An 18,794-nucleotide genomic window follows, 5' to 3' on the forward strand; every position below is an offset into this window, starting at 1 on the left:
TCCAGTGGGATAATGAATACTATGAACAGAAAGATGGGGTAGCCATAGGTAGCCCTCTTAACCCTGTAATAGCTAATTTTTATATGGAACATTTTGAGAAACAAGCCCTGAAAACAGCACCAAAAAAGCCCACCATATGGTTCTGTTATGTGGATGACACATTCACCATTTGGAGCCACGGAGAAGAAGAACTAAACAAGTTCCTGGACCATATCAACAAGATCCACCCAAACATTCAATTTACTATGGAAAAAGAAAATGAAGGAAAACTGCCATTTTTAGATGTTTTAGTCATCCGCAAACCAAACCAGCAATTGGGACACACAGTATACAGAAAACCTACACACACAGACCGATATCTACACAAAAACTCCAATCACCATCCAGGGCAAAAAAGGAGCACCATAAAAACTTTGGTACATCGCACAAACAGAATCTGTGAACCTCACCTCCTACAAGATGAATTGAATCACCTAAACAGGGCTCTACAGGCTAATGGTTATTCTAATACAGAAATCAGAAGGGCTGCAAGACCAAGAACAAGCCACATGAACAAAGATAAAGAGCCATCTAGAGGGAAAGTGTTCTTACCATACATCAAGGGAACCACTGATCGCATAGGAAAACTGATGAAGAAGCACAACCTACAAACAATCTACAGACCCACTAAGAAAATTCAACAGATGCTACATTCAGCAAAGGATAAGAGGGATCCTTTGGCTACTGCAGGAGTATATTGCATACCATGCAGCTGTGGACAAGTCTACATAGGAACCACCAAACGCAGCGCACAGACACGTATCAAAGAACACAAAAGGCACTGCAGACTATTTCAGCCAGAAAAATCAGCAATAGCAGAACACATGATAAACCAACCTGGACATAGAATATTATTTGAAAAAACAGAAATTCTGGACCACTCTGGAAGCCACTACGTCAGACTACACAGAGAAGCAATTGAAATCCATAAGCACATGGACAATTTTAACAGGAAGGAAGAAACTATGAAAATGAACAGAACTTGGCTGCCAGTGTTGAAAAATACTAGAGTCAAGACAGTGTCAAACCAGCTCCACACAAACACAGGATGACCATAGACAAAAGAAACAAAGGCCAGGATACTTCTATTCAGATGCTCCCACCAGTGACCTTGCTATCTCCAGTGTCACGCCCATGCTATAGTCTTCATTGTTACTCATACTTCTATTCAGACGCCCTCAACTATTGACCTGGTTGCCTTCTTTGTTACTCACAGACAAGGTTTCTCCACCCACCCTGGACACTCCAACAGATATATACTCCACTTGCTTTCCCAACATCAGATCCTCTGAAGATGCCAGCCACAGATGCAGGCGAAACGTCAGGAGAATGCTGCTAGAACACGGCCATACAGCCCGGAAACCACACAGCACCCAAGTTTAAAAGCAGCATTCAGTTTCTATATCAGTTAAAATAAAGATGGCATCCAGCTATTAAAACTCCTACAAAGGGAACAGCGAGTTTTAGCTGTTTCCAGGCATACTGGTGCCTTCCAGGCATACTGGTGCCTTTGAGCCCATGAGGATGTGTTTAGCTTAACTGGCAGAGTTAAGAGTGGGTTTAGTGAAACCCCAGAGCTTACTCTGTCCCAAGCCAGTGTGAGACCCTTTCAGAACCATGTGGAGAAGGCTTACACTAAGCTGAAACACCTGTGCGTGTGAAACTATAATGGAATGTATCTGTAAACTGTATAATGGAATGTATCTGTAAACTGAAGCAGCCATCTTTAAGCGAAGCAAACTCTTGTAAGTGAAACAGCTATTTAAGTGAACCTGCATTTGCCCTGTAACCTCTAAGAGATATCTGCTAAAGAAACCAGAAACCTTACCGGTAAGTACCTCTCTGTAGCAACAGCCTCAGAAGAGAAGTTTGTAAAATAAAATCTAGTTTTTGTGTTAAACTGTCAAAAGCCACTCTCTAAGTTATATTTTTCACCTCAGTTTCTGCTGGCAGCATTTCTATATGAATTTCCCTGATAGGATTTTTGACAGAAAAGGCCTGTGAGTTTGTGCGTGACTGGGGGAGTACCAAGGTCAAAACAGCTATCAAACTAACCACCCTCCAGCCACATGCATCTCTCCCTGCTGGGCCTGTGTTTCTCTTCAGGGAGTGGGTGCTGTACCATTATATATGCAATAAAAACTTTTTGAGGGTTGGTAAGGCTGAGAGATTGTGATGGATCCAAGGTCACCAGCCAAGCTTGCATGTTCAAGCTTGGGATTCATAGCCGGTTGTCCACTTTGCCACACCAGCTCTCTTTGATGAATTGTAGATGAAAGCCTGATATGGCCTAGTGGAGGCTTCATTGCCTGCTTCCCAAGTCATGCATCACCCTACAACTGCTACACTTTCCCTTTAGTGCAGTTGGGGATCTGAATACCCATTGTAGCAAATAAACTTGTATTACTTAGACATCAGAGTGACCTCCATAATAAGTAATATTTTACACAGCATACAAAATGTATATGGTAGTCAGTTTTCAACCTTTTTATTTTCCTGTAAAGGAAAAGAAATCCACAAGTAAGCAGCTGAAGGTGCAAGTAACAGCTACTCTAAATTGCTCTGATATTTCTTACTTGTGTTCAAATATCATGTTGAAGACAAACACAACTTTTATCAAAATGCAAATCTCATACAAAATTATTTTTTCTAAAAAAAAACTGTCTTCATAATGAAATAGTGCATACAGCTGTAATTGTGGATTGTTATGTCAGTTGCGAATAGCTTCTTCATCAGTCTAACAGCTCCTTCAACAACTGATAGGTACACAGATTTTGTGCAGTTCTATATCATTATTTGAAACAAGAAATGGAAATGCTCCCTCATGCCCAAGATGTGTAATGCAAAAGGATGAGCTTCCCAGAAGGATGAGAACAGAATGCATTAACTTTTTAAATGTGTTTCCCTGAGAGTTCCCTTTATGATTTCCTATCCTAAAATCCTGAATTTCTATAGCTGTTGCACCTGGGATACTTTTAATAAATACTAACTATTCCTTATTTGGAAATGGTCCACTTTGCTAGATTTGCAGCTCATACAAGTTTTTTTTTCCTTTGCTGTGTCTCTATCAATGTTTGGCAATGATAATGTAAAACTTGCTCAGCACCCACCAGGGATATAACACTTTTGACAGGTTTTTTTTTTTACTGAGGAAGAGCTAAAAACATAACTGCAATACCAATTTGATGCTGCTTAAATACATCTTAACTAGGTGGAAACCTCAGAACGATCTCAAAATTGACAGTAGTTTAAAGCACAACAATCTTGATTGAAACAAAGAACAAATGTTCAGTTTAGCTAGCATTACTTATTGGCCTTGAGTTTTATTGGCAGTTACACACTGGATACTTAAAACATTTATATGTGGTTGAATGACCTTAAAAGTCAAGCACATGATAACAAGAAAACAAAGCTCTGCGAATGAAAATCAAGAATATAATCAACAGGATCCTGCTAACGAGTAGTATAATAAAGATATGTTAATAAAAATAATAAACTCACCAGAGCGCATTTAGTAGTAAGCATCCAGATATATCAGGTTAAAAGTCCATTATTTTCCCAGTGACTGAAAAAGTAAATCTTTCATTCCTTATCATGTAGGAATGGGACAATATTTAACTTTCTGCTTTGAGCTGTGTGAGCCAAACTATTACTGTCTAATTGCTTTTGCTAACTTTCTCTTGCATACACATAAGCAACCCTTGCTGACAACAGAGATGCCCTCTACCTCAAAACTTCCACTTAGTTTTGACAGTTGGACAAACTCTTCTGAATCCTATTCAGTCATAGACACTTTCCCAGCTCACTCCACCCCCATCCCCTTGTCCAGCTAACACACTTGGATTCAACACTACAGAATTTGGCACAGTCAAAAAAATGTACTGATGATCTGGCAGTCTGGGCAGAAAGGGTCACTGGTTTTTCAAGATCAATTAAATTATTTTGGATTTCTCATTTGGAAATCACACTAATATGTACATGACACAGGAGGGGTTGGTGGAGGTTTCTGTCACCACAACAGATTTCTAGTGCATATTAAAAACAGTGAATTTATTTACACTTAAGAGTGTCAAAACTACATTATGTAAAATACAAGATAAAAACATCAACACAAACTTCAATAATTAGGTAGAAACAATGAATTGAATACATCAGAACATGATCAAGTAAACTGGTTACATTTATGTTAACAAAGCATGGGAAGTAATGCAATCTGTAGCAATGCATAGTTTTCTCTTTCTCACACTAATCAGCATTATCACTTTAGCAGTGAATCTAGATGAATTTCAACCAAAATAGTGCTTAGACATAAAATAGCGAATGCATATTTTAAATATTATAACAGTTCTATTATTAAATATTATTATTTAAATATTATTAAATATTAATGAAAAACCTGCTTGAAAAACACAGATCCTCATGATTTTTGCACTGTCATCCCAAAATCAACAGCACATCACAATTCCAGCCATTAGCCATGTGTCTGAACACAACAATCACATATCCCACTCTTTGTAGTGCCGCAGTGGCGCAAAAACCTGCTTCAAAAACATGGATCCTTGTGGATCATCATGATTTTTGCACTAAGTCACTCCCAAATCAACATCAAATCATAGCCCAAGTCCCTGGCCACATGTCTGAACACAACAATCACACATCCCATGCTCTGGTGCCACAGTGCCACAAAAATCTGCTGGGAAACATGGATCCTCATGGATCCTAATGATTTTTGCATGAGGTCACCCCAAAGTCACCACCTATCAGAACAATGGCAGCTGAGCTAGGGGTGGTGGGATTCAAATAATTTAACAACCAGTTCCGGTGATGGGATTCAAATAATTTAACAACTGGTTATTTACAAGCACCATTTTAACAATCGGTTCTGCCAAAGTGGTGTGAACATGCTGAATCCCACCACTGGTTAAGGTGGCAAGGGATGGCTAGGGTTGGGGGAGATGGGAAGGGATGGCTAGGGGTGGGGAAAATGGGAAGGGGTAGCTAGAGGTGGGGGGAGGGTGGGAAGAGGTGGGAAGGAGTTGGAGAGGGTGTCAACGGGTGGGTAGGGGTTGGAGAGGGTGGCAAGGTGTGGCTGGGGTGGGGGAAATGGGAATGGGTGGTAGGGGGAGGGAAGGCTGCTGCCAGGCCACCACGAGGAGAGAGGGAAGGCCTCTGCTGGACTCTCAAGGACCCAGCTGGCCTTTTTGGGTGGGGGGGAGGGAATACCTTTGCTGGGCCTCAAGGGTCCAGCTGGTCTTTTGGGTGGGGGAGAGGGAAAGCCTCTTCCAGGTCCCCTAGGACCCAGGCTGCGCCTCCACCCCTCACCCTACTTACTTTTGGAGGCTTGGCAGAGGTCTCGGGCAGCCTGGCCGGGCCTGGGGGGTCCACTGGCTGAAGGAGAAGTGTGATGGGGTGGAGCTGGGGGGGGGGAAGGAGGAGAGGTGATGTGAGCCTCCTCCTCCTCCTCATCTCCACTCCTCACTTCGCCTGGTAAGCTCTCCTTTACAGCCTGGCTTCTGTCCCTCCCTTAAAACTCGGCCCTTAAAGGGAAAGATCCTCTTAAAGGGAATGGTCCTTTCCCTTTAAGAGCCCAGGTTGTAAGGGAGGGGTAGAGGCCAGGCTGGGGATAACAACCGGTTCTTCAAACTAGGCAAAAAAATTAGATATCGGTTATAGAGAACCAGTGCGAACTGGTTGAATTCCACCACTGATCCCACCTCACTGTTTCAGAGACTTTCAAAACACAGGACAGATCACCTATCACAACAGTACTCATAGCTGCTAAATCCAAGCTCAAATTGGTCTCTCTTTTTTGTCATGTAATAGAACAGGTTTTAAGCTTTTCTGGAAATAATTTTGTTCCCATTTTTGTATTAGACTTCTACTGCCATCTTCAGGATTATTCTGAAGGAATACTTCGTAAGGAATACTTTGTAATGAAAACATTGTTCCTCTGATGCAGTGCATTACAGGCAAATTAACAGAGACTTACCCCCTCCCCCCAAAATGGTTTTTGGTCAAGATAATTCATAGGTCCAAGATCCAGAAAACTAAATAATGCAATTAAGGACGTGAAAGGCCTGAGGTCAATTAGAAATTAAGGACAGTAGAAGCTGACCAAGAAGCAGAAAAAGCTTCTAATGCCTTTTGATTTGAAAACTGAAGTTGCTGGCCTTTATAAACAAGGGGTGAACTAAGTGTGATGCTGTGGTTTCAAGACTGGAATTTCTAGACATATAACTTTTTAAAAGCAGCACTCCAGCTTGAACTGTGCTGTGGAAAGAAGTACATTTTAGTACCTTTTGATGCCACCTATCCTCTGAAGACTTCAGAGTGACTAATGTGGTTCTCCTTTCCTCAATTTTATCCTTACAACAACCCTGTGAAGTAGAGTTAGGCTAAGAGAAAATAACTGGCACAAAGTCAACCCCACCAAGTTCCATGACTATCGGGGATCTGAACTGGGCACAGGGTCCCTTCAGGCTTAGCCTGACACTCTAGCTATAGCATGGTGCTCTTCCTTGAAACAGTTTCCCCTATCAGAAATGGCTCACTCCCAGCTGTTCTAATTTCTTGTAATAAAAAAAAGACAAATACCCATATTATTCCTTCTTCTGATCACCACTTGAGATTTAAAACCACCCATTTTTTAAAATCATGGATAGGATACACTATCCTATCCTATTAAGTCCACTCCCTCCCTCCCTTATCCCGTGGCCCCAATCCATCATGCATCCTCCATGGCTGCCTTTAGAGCCAAATCACACACGTGGAGTCATGCAATCCTGGCTTGGTCCTCTAGACAGGTAACCCAACAGTATCTTGCTCCTTTGCTAGATTTTAATGTTGATAGTATGCCTGAAAAAGTGGTTTTGTTCCTACTCTAACTGTGAAATAACTGTCCGGTTTTCACAGGAGTGAACCTCTAAATTTGGATACACTAAATTTGGATGAAGACAATGGCGGTTTACTTAAATAACAATACCTAAGGAGAAATATCTAGGGAGATTCAAAAGATAAGGAGACTCTGTGAAACATATGCCTCAGGGACAAAGCACACAGCAATGAATGGGCAGCTCCCCCACAGATAATGCATTTGCTATTTGTCTAGATTGCACAGAAATGTCTTGAGTAATTAAGAGCAGCTCAGCAATGACCTAGTCCAGAAGCAGATGTTTCTTCCACTGCAGCTCATTCACAGGCCCTCTTGTAAAGAAAACCAAAAGTACACCAGACAGGAGATAAATTGATATAAGCAATAACGTAAGTGACAGTGACAATTCATATGTGAATTACAAGGTTTTAATTATACAGAGGCAAGCAGGTGACAACAGAAATCACAAGCTTCAGTGCTTCATCATTTCCCTTCTAATCCTACAATGTAATTAATGTTCTGTTCCCTTGCTCAAGCACAAGAAAGAAAGAAAGAAAGAAAGAAAGAAAGAAAGAAAGAAAGAAAGAAAGAAAGAAAGAAAGAAAGAAAGCCACAATTCACATCAAAATACACTATGTGTGATTATAAAGAAGGATTATGTTGTGTAAGAAATTTATGCATTGAATTGTTTGACTAGAAATGTGGGCATTAAGCTTTACACAGGGTGCTCCGAAATAATGTACTGAGCACATAAGACATTTTGTAAGGCTTTTTTTTCTAGAGATATGTAAATTGCTGAAAAATGTTGGAGATCGGGTATTTTTTCTTACTTGATCTATGAAGTTAGTCACTGAAAAGTTTTTTCTGAAAGACATTATAAAATATAATACTTTGGCCATGGAGTTCAGTATATCTTGCATGCAGTTGTATAATATTTGCCCTTCTTTTTGGGAATGGCCTACCCAAATAGCATAGGCAGTCTGCAAATGGTCTTATAGCTATAAAGGTTTCTCTTGCTCCAGTGGACATTTTCTAGACTTAAATGATTAGTCATAGCACTGGGGTGACACACAAAAGCTCAGTGTATTGAAAACTGTAGAAAGACAGAAATATTTGAACAAATACATTCCCCTTTAATGTTTTACACTGTAATAATGAACTCCTCCTCTAGCTACTGGTACTTTCACTGGTTGCCTTTGTATTAAATATTAACAACATAATTAATATGGAAATCAACAAAAATCCTTTCATATTAATTGCAGCCATCAACTCAGGCAAGAGCTTTAATTTATTCTACAGGTTTTGAAAAAACCAATAAACGGTTTATAGCAATAAATTTAATCAAAAGTTTTTAAACATACAAGGCAGTAGATTAAAAATATTAGGGGGGAAAAAGAGGGAGGGGAGATAAGAAATGACTAGAAGACTAAATATACAGCGGCTGAAAGATGATTCAGCCCTTTTTTCTTTAGGGTGCTCACTATTGCAATCAAAATATTCTAGAGATGCATTTCATGTGTTTTATATTAAGTTAAAACAAAGAATGACTATACATTGATTGTAAAAGGATGGAATATTTATATTCTTTTGTACTACAATTTTAAGAAAAATAATAATAAAAAGTAGTAAGAAAAAGAAAGAATTTATCCTAGATTTTTTGAACCACTATTGAATTTTTTATTGCTAAGAATTAGGGTACTGAGCTCCAGTTTCTTACAAGTCAGACTAGACAAGATGCTGATATATCTCTGAAAGTACTAAATAGAAGCTTTGGGGACCCAGTTTGAATTAGGAGCACAGTGAAGGGTTTAACCCATTCTCCTCATAACACTTGTACAATCTCAATCCCTCCTTTTCACCAGCAATTTGTTTATCTCTTAGTGCAGCAAACAATAACCTTCTCCATGGGAGCACTTTGACATTGCAAAAATGTTCCTGAAACTTTCTGTGCATTCAATACTGATCATTTTAATCCAAAATTTAAACAGACAATGCTTGCAAATTCCAGTGGAAAATGTCTGTGTGCAACAGAAGTAATCCCTAGGCCAATTATAGGGTTGCCAGTCAGTGACAATGGGCAGGTGTACATGAGGGAGGGGAGGAGACATTGGAGGGCACCACTGAGTAACAACACTGCAACTTTCAGGAAAACTACCCTCAATGGTAAAATAATAGTTTCTGGTAATTCATAGATAATCATGATGTCACTTCTGGTTATTTCCCAGAGGTGAGGTAAGGTCACTTCCTAATGCTGATTTTAATTTATTTTCCTGCTGCTGGCTACCAGTGCTGATAGGCACGGGAGCTAGGGGCAGATCTCCCTGCCCCCCAGCAGGCAAACAGCAAGCCTAGCCAAAGATAAAAGCTGCCCCCAGCCCTGACGCACGAGGCAGAGTGCCATTGTAATGAACATGATATGTGCTTGAACATCTCTACACAGTCAGCTTTTTCTTTCAGCTCTCCCAAACTGGTGCTGTAAGATAAGGGGAAGAGCAGTGATGACAAGAGCCTGGAAAAAGGGCAGCAACGATGTCAGCAAAAATCAAGTGAGAACTGTGCACTTGCATTTGGAGCGTAAGAGAAAGGGCAAAAGAGGCAAAGAAAGCGCAGAGAAGGGCCAGAGACACAGAGATATAAGCAGCTCTAAAAACAGGGGAGCCAAAGCATTCCATGATTTATAACGATAGCGTAAAACTACCACCAACTCAACATTACATAAAGGTTAACAAATGGAATTCACACATGCAAATAAACCAAAAGCAGATATCTACAGACACTGGGATTCTAGGATAACTATATTGGCTAAGAAACCCTCCCTGTCAGGATGTACATTAAATGTCTTGAAAAAATGCAAATTCAATTTTGAAATACTAAATTATATTAAATCAGTGGCTTGCATCTATTTCTCCACAAAGCAAAGTTTGAAGTCTTCATCCAAGTTAAGTAGCCTTCTTTGATAGAAGCTGAAGTTTACAAGAATGTGTAAACAGCTGAAATGTTTTGATGTCATGGTGGCAACCAGGCCAGGGTCAGTGCTGAAGTGGCTGCCACTACTGGGCTTGGCTCAGAGGTGAGGTAGCCTCCAGTGCTGGTCAGGTTGGGCACAGTGACCATCAGTTGACTGGGCCCAGCAACGGACACTGCTGGCCCTGCATCCTTCTCTCCTTCCCATCTACCAGCCAGTCAACCAACCTTTATGACTTCCTTTGTTTTCAGCTCTCCCTTCTTCCCTAGCCCTATAACTGCCAATGCTGGGGACAACTGTGCTATAGCTGGGTCAAGTTATGGTTGGTTGCCACTACTGGACCAAGTAGAGTTGCGTCAGTAGTACGTGTCCAGTGCTCACCTCCAAGACTGTCCATGGCGAATCCTCCTATATGGCATGACGTATTGGGGACAGGACAATAGAAGGGGACACAGAGCTGCCAACCTCCAGGTAGGGGCTGAAGATCTCCTGGGATTACAATTGCTCTCTAAGGCCGTTTCCGCACGGCCAGGATGCGCCCCCACGCTGCCAAGAGTTCTGGCGTATTGAAGCAATTCGCTCGCATGAACGTTCGGCGTTCAGGCCGGAAGGGCGTTCAAGACGAGCCGCTGTGCTCGCCTATCGGTGCCGTGCCAGTTGGTTTATGCCTGCGCCCACGCTGCCCTCCGACTTCTGGAGGTCGGAGGACAGTGTGGGCGGGGCTGCGCATTTCCAGCAGGCTACCAATTTGTGACACCGCGGAGTGGGCGGGACAGGAGGACAGTTCTCCCCGGCGGCGCGGTTCGCGACCGGGCCGCTGGAAGACGCCTTCCCCAACAACAACCCTTTAAAGGGTTAGTTGTTTAGGCGCCTGACGCTCTGGGGGGGAGGGAAGCTTAGTTGTCACCGCCGCTGCTGCAGCAGCGGCGCTTCTGCATAACGCCTTGGGTCGGGTGCATCGCCTCTTGTACATTTCCACGGGCCATGAAACGCCTAAGTAACAGAGCTCAGTTCACCTGGAGAAAATGGCTGCTTTGGAAGTTAGAGACTATGGAATTATAGCTCATTGAAATCCCTCCCCTTCCCAAACCCTGCCCTCCTCAGCCTCCACTCCCAACATTTCCAGGTATTTCCCAACTCAGAGCTAGGAACCCTAGGGCAGAGCATCTTTTCCAGGGCTGTTTTGACTTCCCAAACCACTCTGGTTTTACTTTATAAAGACCAAGGCCTGGAAGGATTGGCAAAATTGTTGTGGTTGCCTAGAAACCCCCAACAGTCTCTAAGTGTTCCATTCCTCTTCTCTCAAAGTTATGGACATAGTTTCTGTTATTTTGGGAGATTTTTAATCCCATATTTTATTTATTTATTTTAGATTTCAGATTTTTTTTTGCAGTTCTGAGACTTTCTTCAAGTTTGTTGAGAAATCCCTCCAGCCTGCTCTTAGCTCCATTTGACAACTTTATTATATTCTGCATGGTGTGGTTCAGAAATAGATATATTAAAACTGCATCCACATGGTTAGGATTCCCCATTTGACTGTCATCATTGCTATTTATTTATTTATTACATTTATACCCTGCCATATCTCAGCGACTCAAGGCAGCTTACAATAAAAACAATCCAAAAATACAATAAATAAGTATAAATATAGACATTTTAAAAGCAGATATGTATAACTTAAAAAAAACAAATACGAAGACAGTTTAAAAACAATCCAACATGGGAACATATAAAAACAAAACCAGAGTGCACATGCCCTGTTGAACGAGGACCAGAGATTATTTTTAAAAAGAAAGGACCAGCTGTACGCACTAGCCCAGCAAGGCTCCAGCAAGCACAGCAGCATGGAATCTCCAGGAGACACAGTCCCAGCAGCCCAGTCCCAAGCAGTCCTTCAAGGTCTTATATTATTATTTATTAATACTTAGTTTGTAGTTCCGACTTGTTCCTATTCTTAGTCTAAGTTTTAGTCTAAGTTTTGTTTAAATTGCTTAAGTTGTCTTAAATTTACTGAAGAAAGAGTAATCTGTGAGGGAGCAGAAACAAGCATTCCCACCCTGAAACCATCTTGTTACCTGAATTCGTGCAGCGGCATTAACACTGGAAACACAGAACCCCAGGGACGTAGTGAGGGGGAACTCCGCCCGGGGTGCGTGCGCACCCTGCACCCCTGCCACAGCACTATCTGCCCCTGCCCCAAACACCCCTGGAACACCACGCCCTCAGAATGCCCCCAGAATGCCCTGGCCACACCCATGCCACGCCATGTGCCCAGGGCGTCACGCCCCACCTGGCCCCGTTGGCGCTATGCGTCTGCAGAACCTACATAGGAGTTTTGTACACATTTCTTCAGTCAGATGCCAATTTACCTGTACTTCATACACATACACATAGGTGCATACACACCCATACGCAGAATACCATCAAGGAATTTTCCCAAACTTTTTTTTAAGCAAAGCTAAGACAAGGAACATGTGGTAAATCTGAGCAGTATCTTTAAAAATGTTCCCTTCTGTCCACACAGTGTGCAAATATACTGACTGTGATCTTTCAATAAAATATATATCAAACCAGGTTGGAAAAGACTGAAACAAAAATGGAGAAAACAGAAAATATGGATGATTTTGGGTGCTGGTGCCAAAAAATCTACTCAAGTTTATATGGCAAAGACCACCATATGGAATCAGCCTATGACTTCAAATAAAATGCTGTGTATTAAAAAAGAAGAAGCTAGAAGTGTCAAATGACTACTGTAGTAACTAAAGGAGTCTCTCACTAGAGGGCAGCAACATTTCAGATAGGTCTGTTTCTCAATTTCACCTATGCCTGGTGACTTGTTAGTTCATCTGCACGTATATCATGTAGATGTAGACTGCAGTGGTCTCTATCCAAACATCTGTGACTTTTTTCTTACTTTTATTGCTACTGTGTACCTTATATTTAGTTCACAATTCTCCATTTATTTGCTTTTAATGGTGAGGGAAAGAAAGAAAGAAAGAAAGAAAGAAAGAAAGAAAGAAAGAAAGAAAGAAAGAAAGAAAGAAAGAAAGAAAGAAAGAAAGAAAGAAAGAAAGAAAGAAAGAAAGGGTTGTTCTTGCCTTACCCCACCTGCATGAGAAATTTATTATTACACTACTATTAGGAAAATTAACCTGACAGTGACTGCCAAAGTCACTCATTAAATTTCAGTAGGGATCATTATGTAACATTACAGTTATCTGAGAATTAACCAGAGAGTAGCACTGATACACAAATACCTAAACTGAATACAATTAGATATAATAGTTAGCAAGAATATAATATGATATAATTATACTATCAAGAATCATTAAATCACAAAAACATAAATAATAATGTTTAAAAGATTCCTCAGAGGGTTGTAATTCCACATTTTGCATTGCTCACACTATGGCTACTCACATTGTCTTTTAATTTTCTATTCCTAGTCTTATTAATTTGTTCAGTTAAACTGTTTATTATATCTTTTACTGTACAGTCTCATTTGATGCTTGCTTTGTTCAGTTTTATACTCCTAGTCCTATCTATCCAACGTTCCACATTGTACAATTACAGCTCTGTCTCTCGTTCTCTGTCTGGAGTTTCAGTGAGAAAACTATAAATTAGCTACCGTAAATAAATAAACTGTGCCCAGAGTGCAGCTCTGCAGGGTGATCAAGCTGGATTGTGTCCATCTTGGCTAATGAAACCCTGACAAGAGAATTAGGAAATATTACTGGCTTGAAAGGATGCATCAGACACAATCTGATTCACCAGCATAACATGTCATATGTGAAAAATCAGTAAAAGCACAGTATAGTTGTTCATCCTGTCTCAAATGGGGTTAGAAGGCAACTGGAATTACTAGCCTGGGCCTGGGGCAAGTGCTTTGCTCATCCTAAACACTGCGATGAGCATGAGACTGGAGCCAAACTGCTCCAAAGACCTTCTCTCAAAGCAGATTTTACTGGGATGAGGTGATTTCCAGACATTCTTTTCCGGATATTCCAGTATTTGTGCAACTCCATCTGTTCTTTTCCTCCACATGCAAAGAACGTTACAATGTACATATCAAATATGCACTTGTTCGGCCCAAGTTCACTTCATATTTTATATGTAGCATATTTTGTGTCCTCTACTTGCTTATGGAAATTTATGGAAACTCTCTAAACAGGATACAAGATAGACCACAAGATCATACTAGGGATATAGGAGCACATGCAAAAATTTATGGAACCCATAAAGTAATCACTCTGCAATTTCTGTGGAGGCATTAGGCTAGAAATGTTTTATAGGAAATATTATGGGCCTGATGCTGTCAAAGTGAACAACGTTTAAGCTGTTTTGATTTCAGGGGCAGATTTAAGCAAATACCTTAAAACGCTTGACTGTCTAGGTCCACGCAACATTTAAACAAAACCAGCTTTTCCGAATTTGCCCATGTGTCAGTTTACTTACCTTTCTCACTGCTGTTTGATGGAAGGGATGGTGAGCTTGTGGGTTTGGATTTGTCATAGTTGTTAAAGCTCTGGCTGCGTCGGTTGTTGGCACTAACTGAACCACGAGTTTTTGCCTCGCTGCCTGCAGCTGAAACCCTCGTGGTCGGACCTGGAAGTCTGTTTTGAAGTAAAAATAAATTAACAAATTGATCCCAAAAGCCCTTATAGATTATCAGAATGAACTTAAGTTCACATGGAATCAGGTGAAGACGGCTCAGCAAGACCTAAATATTTCAGAAATGAATGTCAACTCAAAACATTTCATGAAGAACAACTGGTCCAGTCTTGGGTTCCGAGTATGCTCTGATCATCAAATGGATACTCTTGTATGTACAAGGGCTTCCTAGTTTGCTTAAATGGAAGGAATAGCTCTATTCAAGCAAATGATCCGTAACATGCAGCCACATTCTCTAGAGTGAACATCAGCCTTTTCAGGCTCTTCAGCACTGGATAGTTCACATCTTTGGTGAATTATTTAATTAGGGCATATAAACAAATTACTGAACAAGGAAATCTAGAAGGATGTCACATTGGAAACATTTTAATCTGGTTATTAGGTACCTGCATATATAATGTTGAACAAAAAATTGAGGCTTTTGTGCTCAAGAGACCCTAAAGGATTCCAGTACTCAAGCAGAATTCCAAGAGATGCCATTCTTGAAAGGGGTTGCTGAATCTGTGGTCATCAAACTTGTTTCATTAATAACTGTCACCCAGAAAGATACCAATCAGAAATGGCATCCCAAAGCTGACTGTTTCCTATCAACCATAGCAATAGCATGCACTCTTTTACAAGAGGTAGGAGAAATACAGTTTCTTAATGGAGCCCCACAAAAGAAGAAAGGGAAAGCATCCGGGTATATAAATGTCTGCTATAAAACAGCTCACAGTTGCAAATAAAATCCCATTAGTTCAAGTGATTTAGTGTGCTGGATTACAGCCAAGGGGTATAAATCCACAGAATCAAATTCTCACGACACTTACTGACAATTACAGACATGAAATGTACACGTGCCCTGACTCCGCCAAGACTAAGAGCAGAGGTAATGTCCATTGTCAGTTTTTGGTTGTTACTTAAACTTCATTCCAAAAGCCAATCATTTAGAATCATCATGCAGCGCCTCAAGTTGTGGCATTAATGGCCACTTGTAATCACTTTAGTCAACAGTCATATTTCTAAATCAAAACATTCTGACTGCAATAGAACCAGCAGTTGGAAGCATTGTTCTATATCAAATTGGAATTTATCTAAGGTTTAAAATTCCAAGTAGCTCACACACAAACCACCTAGAATTTCATCTGCATCGGCCTATTGTACAATTTTTGTTCATTCCTTAGTGACTTCTATCAAATTCCTCAAGGGCTGGTGATACTTAATGTAAAACAATTGATATGATTTATGTCTGCGTTCTCAGAAATATTACTGCATAATATTTGCTTCTTAACCATTCAGTGACAGGAGTATTTATTCTTAATAGTAGTATTTATTCTTCTATAGTTTCCCATTGACAAAATTACCATATGGTTAGTAACCATATGGTTACAAACCTTTTTTCACTCCAAAAGCACCTTTAGAGCTGTGAAGAAGAAAGAGTTAACGATACCGTTTCCCCCAATAGTTTAAACAAGAGAAAGAAGGGAAGATGAGGAAAAGAATGGAACCATCAGCAGATTCATGCACATGCTTTCAATGCTCAATTCAACATTCTTATATTCCAATTGCTGTGTCTCTAAAACACAAATAAATGAGGCCAGTCTCTCCAAAGATAAATATTTTACTTTTCTAAAGCAAAAAGAGGTAATAATGAAAAAGGAAAATTCCAGGAAGTTTCATATGATAGTCATCACAAGTGTGGACCTGCACACAAATACAGTATTGGATTCAAATATGTCCTTCTACTCACAGAAAGAGCCCATGAAAAGAAAGCACGCTTCATGAACTGAAGGAGTCCTTCTGTGAGTAGAAAGGTACTTTTGAAACACAAATTCATGACCTGGATCCAGCCTATGGCTCTGGTTAGGGAAACAACCTGAAGAGAGTCCTACCAGGAAAGGGTTAGGAAGAATCAAGGGAAAGATCAGGGAAATCCTTTTCATGCTTTTTATAAGAGACCTGACAAAGACATGGTACAAATCTTCATGCAAAGCGCATGCTGGTTGAAACGTAAAGAGAAACACCTGCAACAATTAGGGTGTGGATAGGCTGAATATAACTGCCTTTTCGAGTTGAAGTACATTATTACTAGCTTTCGTCTCCTACCCACACCTCTTTTTTCGGCTTCTGGAAGACTCGTAAATTCCTTTCCTATTTCTGGTAAGAAGGATGAAAAGAAGCCATGTAAATCATCATTTCAAACCCAGGCATATAAACCTTCAATAGTTGCTAGCAGATGGATAAATAAATTTCATAGGGATTTAAAAATTCAGGCATTTCAAGAGTTTAGGTCCTAGGTGAGCACAATATCTTACAGAAATGAAAATAATGAGAATTCTAATATATTGATATGAAAAAACTACATTAAAAAAACCATTGGTTTCATTTTGAAATTGTACTCAGTTTTGCTTGACAGTTTTCCCAAGCATATCCTCATTTAATGTTTCATAGGAAGAAGAATCTCATTCTACCTAGTGATAATCGTAATTAGTAATTTTTATCATTCCAGCTAACATTAGAGAATATTGAGCTGGCTTCATTGCTCCAGTAATAAATCAAGTTCATTGATTAGATTTTAGTGCCTTCCCCTTCTTACAGAACTGCTTTGCGTCCCCCCACCCCCACCCCCCACTGCCATGCTATTCATAGGATCAGAGAACCTGCTGAGCAATTTGGGATATAGTATGGAGAATGCGGCAAAAATGAAGAATTTAGAGAAGCTGTTTTTCCTTTTCTTTGTATTAGCACAGAAAACTTTGTAAATAGATCCACAACTCAACGAGAGCATGGAGGGGCCATTTCTGTCTCCCTCCCACATTCCACTGTGCTCCAAAGGATTCAATAGTGGCTTGGGGAAAAGGCACATGAAACTACTATAAGAAAAGGAAGCTAGCAACAATCTCTGTTGTGAAGTTGCTTCACTGGTGTAAGGTGAGCCTTCTGAAAGCAGACAGCAACTTGTGCAGCATGTAAATATAGTGCACAAACAGAGAGAGGTAACTGTGTGCATTTAGTGGGGAAAGTGTGTGGGGAAGCAAGAGATGACCATAGAGGCAAATCTTCTTTAAACAATAGAAAAATAAAGCTGCTGTCCAGAGTTTGGTGAGGAAGTTTAAATATGCTGCATTAACATTTTTTTTGGTTCAGGATTCTCCATAGCTTCAGGCAAGAACCCTTTTTTTATTCTTCACATCCTTAAATTACGAAAACTATGATGTTAGAATGGCAGCAGTGGGGTGCCATACATACAATTATCTGCCCATGGGACAGAAATTGTGGGTGTGTGTTTGATATGTGGCACTCTTGGCTCTCAGGCAAAAGGGTAATTCCCTTAAGGATATGGTTACCAACTTGGACAGAAGGAGAGGTGCATGGAAGAGACTGTTCGAAGCATCCTGCTCCTGTGCTGATAGCTCCTATACTGTGATGGAAACTGAGAGTCTCAAGATTCAAGGGTATCAAGCCGAGGAAGGCAGAAATAATCTATTAGAAGGTGATTATTGTCCTCTTGTACCAGGAATATTCTTCACAGGTGTGGGGGAGGTGACCTTTTGGTAGTTGAAAATTTGATCGTTAGGAATAATAGAGTAAGGTCTGTGACAGGTGTTTGACCACATGTCTAAATAAGTTGATAACTAGTGCAGGACAGGAATCACCAGTCATAATGTATGTTGACACCAATGACATTGAGAAATGGTCCTGGAGAATCAATTTAGGTTATTAGGCAATAGGGTAAAGGTCAGGGCCTCCAAGACAGCATTCTCAAAATTCTGTTCTATGTGCTGGAGCAGCTAGACAGGTACAGATTAGGGGTTATAATGCACAGATTAGAAAGTAGTGCAGGGAACAAGGGTTTAGATTTTTTTTTTAGGCACTGAGGAACTTTCTGGGACAAGCTGAACCTTGTTTATTTAAACCAAAAGGAAACCAAACTGCTGGCACTTAACATCCAAAAGGTATCACAGCAAAGTTCTGGGGGAAAGCTGACAGGAGTGAGGCAGTCTCTGTCCTCAAATGGGCTATCCCAAAGGGATAAAAGTAAACCGCCGGGTACCATTGATGGGAGAGGACTATACCTAACCACGAGATGGCAGGCAAGAAGATAAAACCGGGAGGGCCAAGGGAGATGGGGAACTTTAGAATGGAAAATAAGGTACAGTTGCCTATATGATAATGCTAGAAGCCTATGAGCCAAAATCAGGGAGCTAGAATACCTGGTGCTAAATGACAATGTAAATATAGTGAGTATTTCAGCAATCTGTTGGAATG

The 18,794-nt window shown here is 40.5% G+C and overlaps 1 protein-coding gene across 5 annotated transcripts in view; it reads right to left on the reverse strand.

Annotated features, from left to right (window-relative positions):
• The window catches only part of NAV2 (neuron navigator 2), a 325,098-nt gene that overhangs the window by 159,685 nt on the left and 146,619 nt on the right, over window positions 1–18,794 (reverse strand). For all 5 annotated transcript variants that reach the window (XM_048486861.1, XM_048486863.1, XM_048486862.1 and 2 more), the window contains one exon: window positions 14,331–14,488. In XM_048486861.1, coding sequence (XP_048342818.1) covers window positions 14,331–14,488 — 158 coding nt within the window. The remainder of the gene's footprint in view (window positions 1–14,330; window positions 14,489–18,794) is intronic.

Source organism: Sphaerodactylus townsendi, linkage group LG02 (genome assembly GCF_021028975.2).
Source record: "Sphaerodactylus townsendi isolate TG3544 linkage group LG02, MPM_Stown_v2.3, whole genome shotgun sequence".
Lineage (NCBI taxonomy): Eukaryota > Metazoa > Chordata > Lepidosauria > Squamata > Sphaerodactylidae > Sphaerodactylus > Sphaerodactylus townsendi.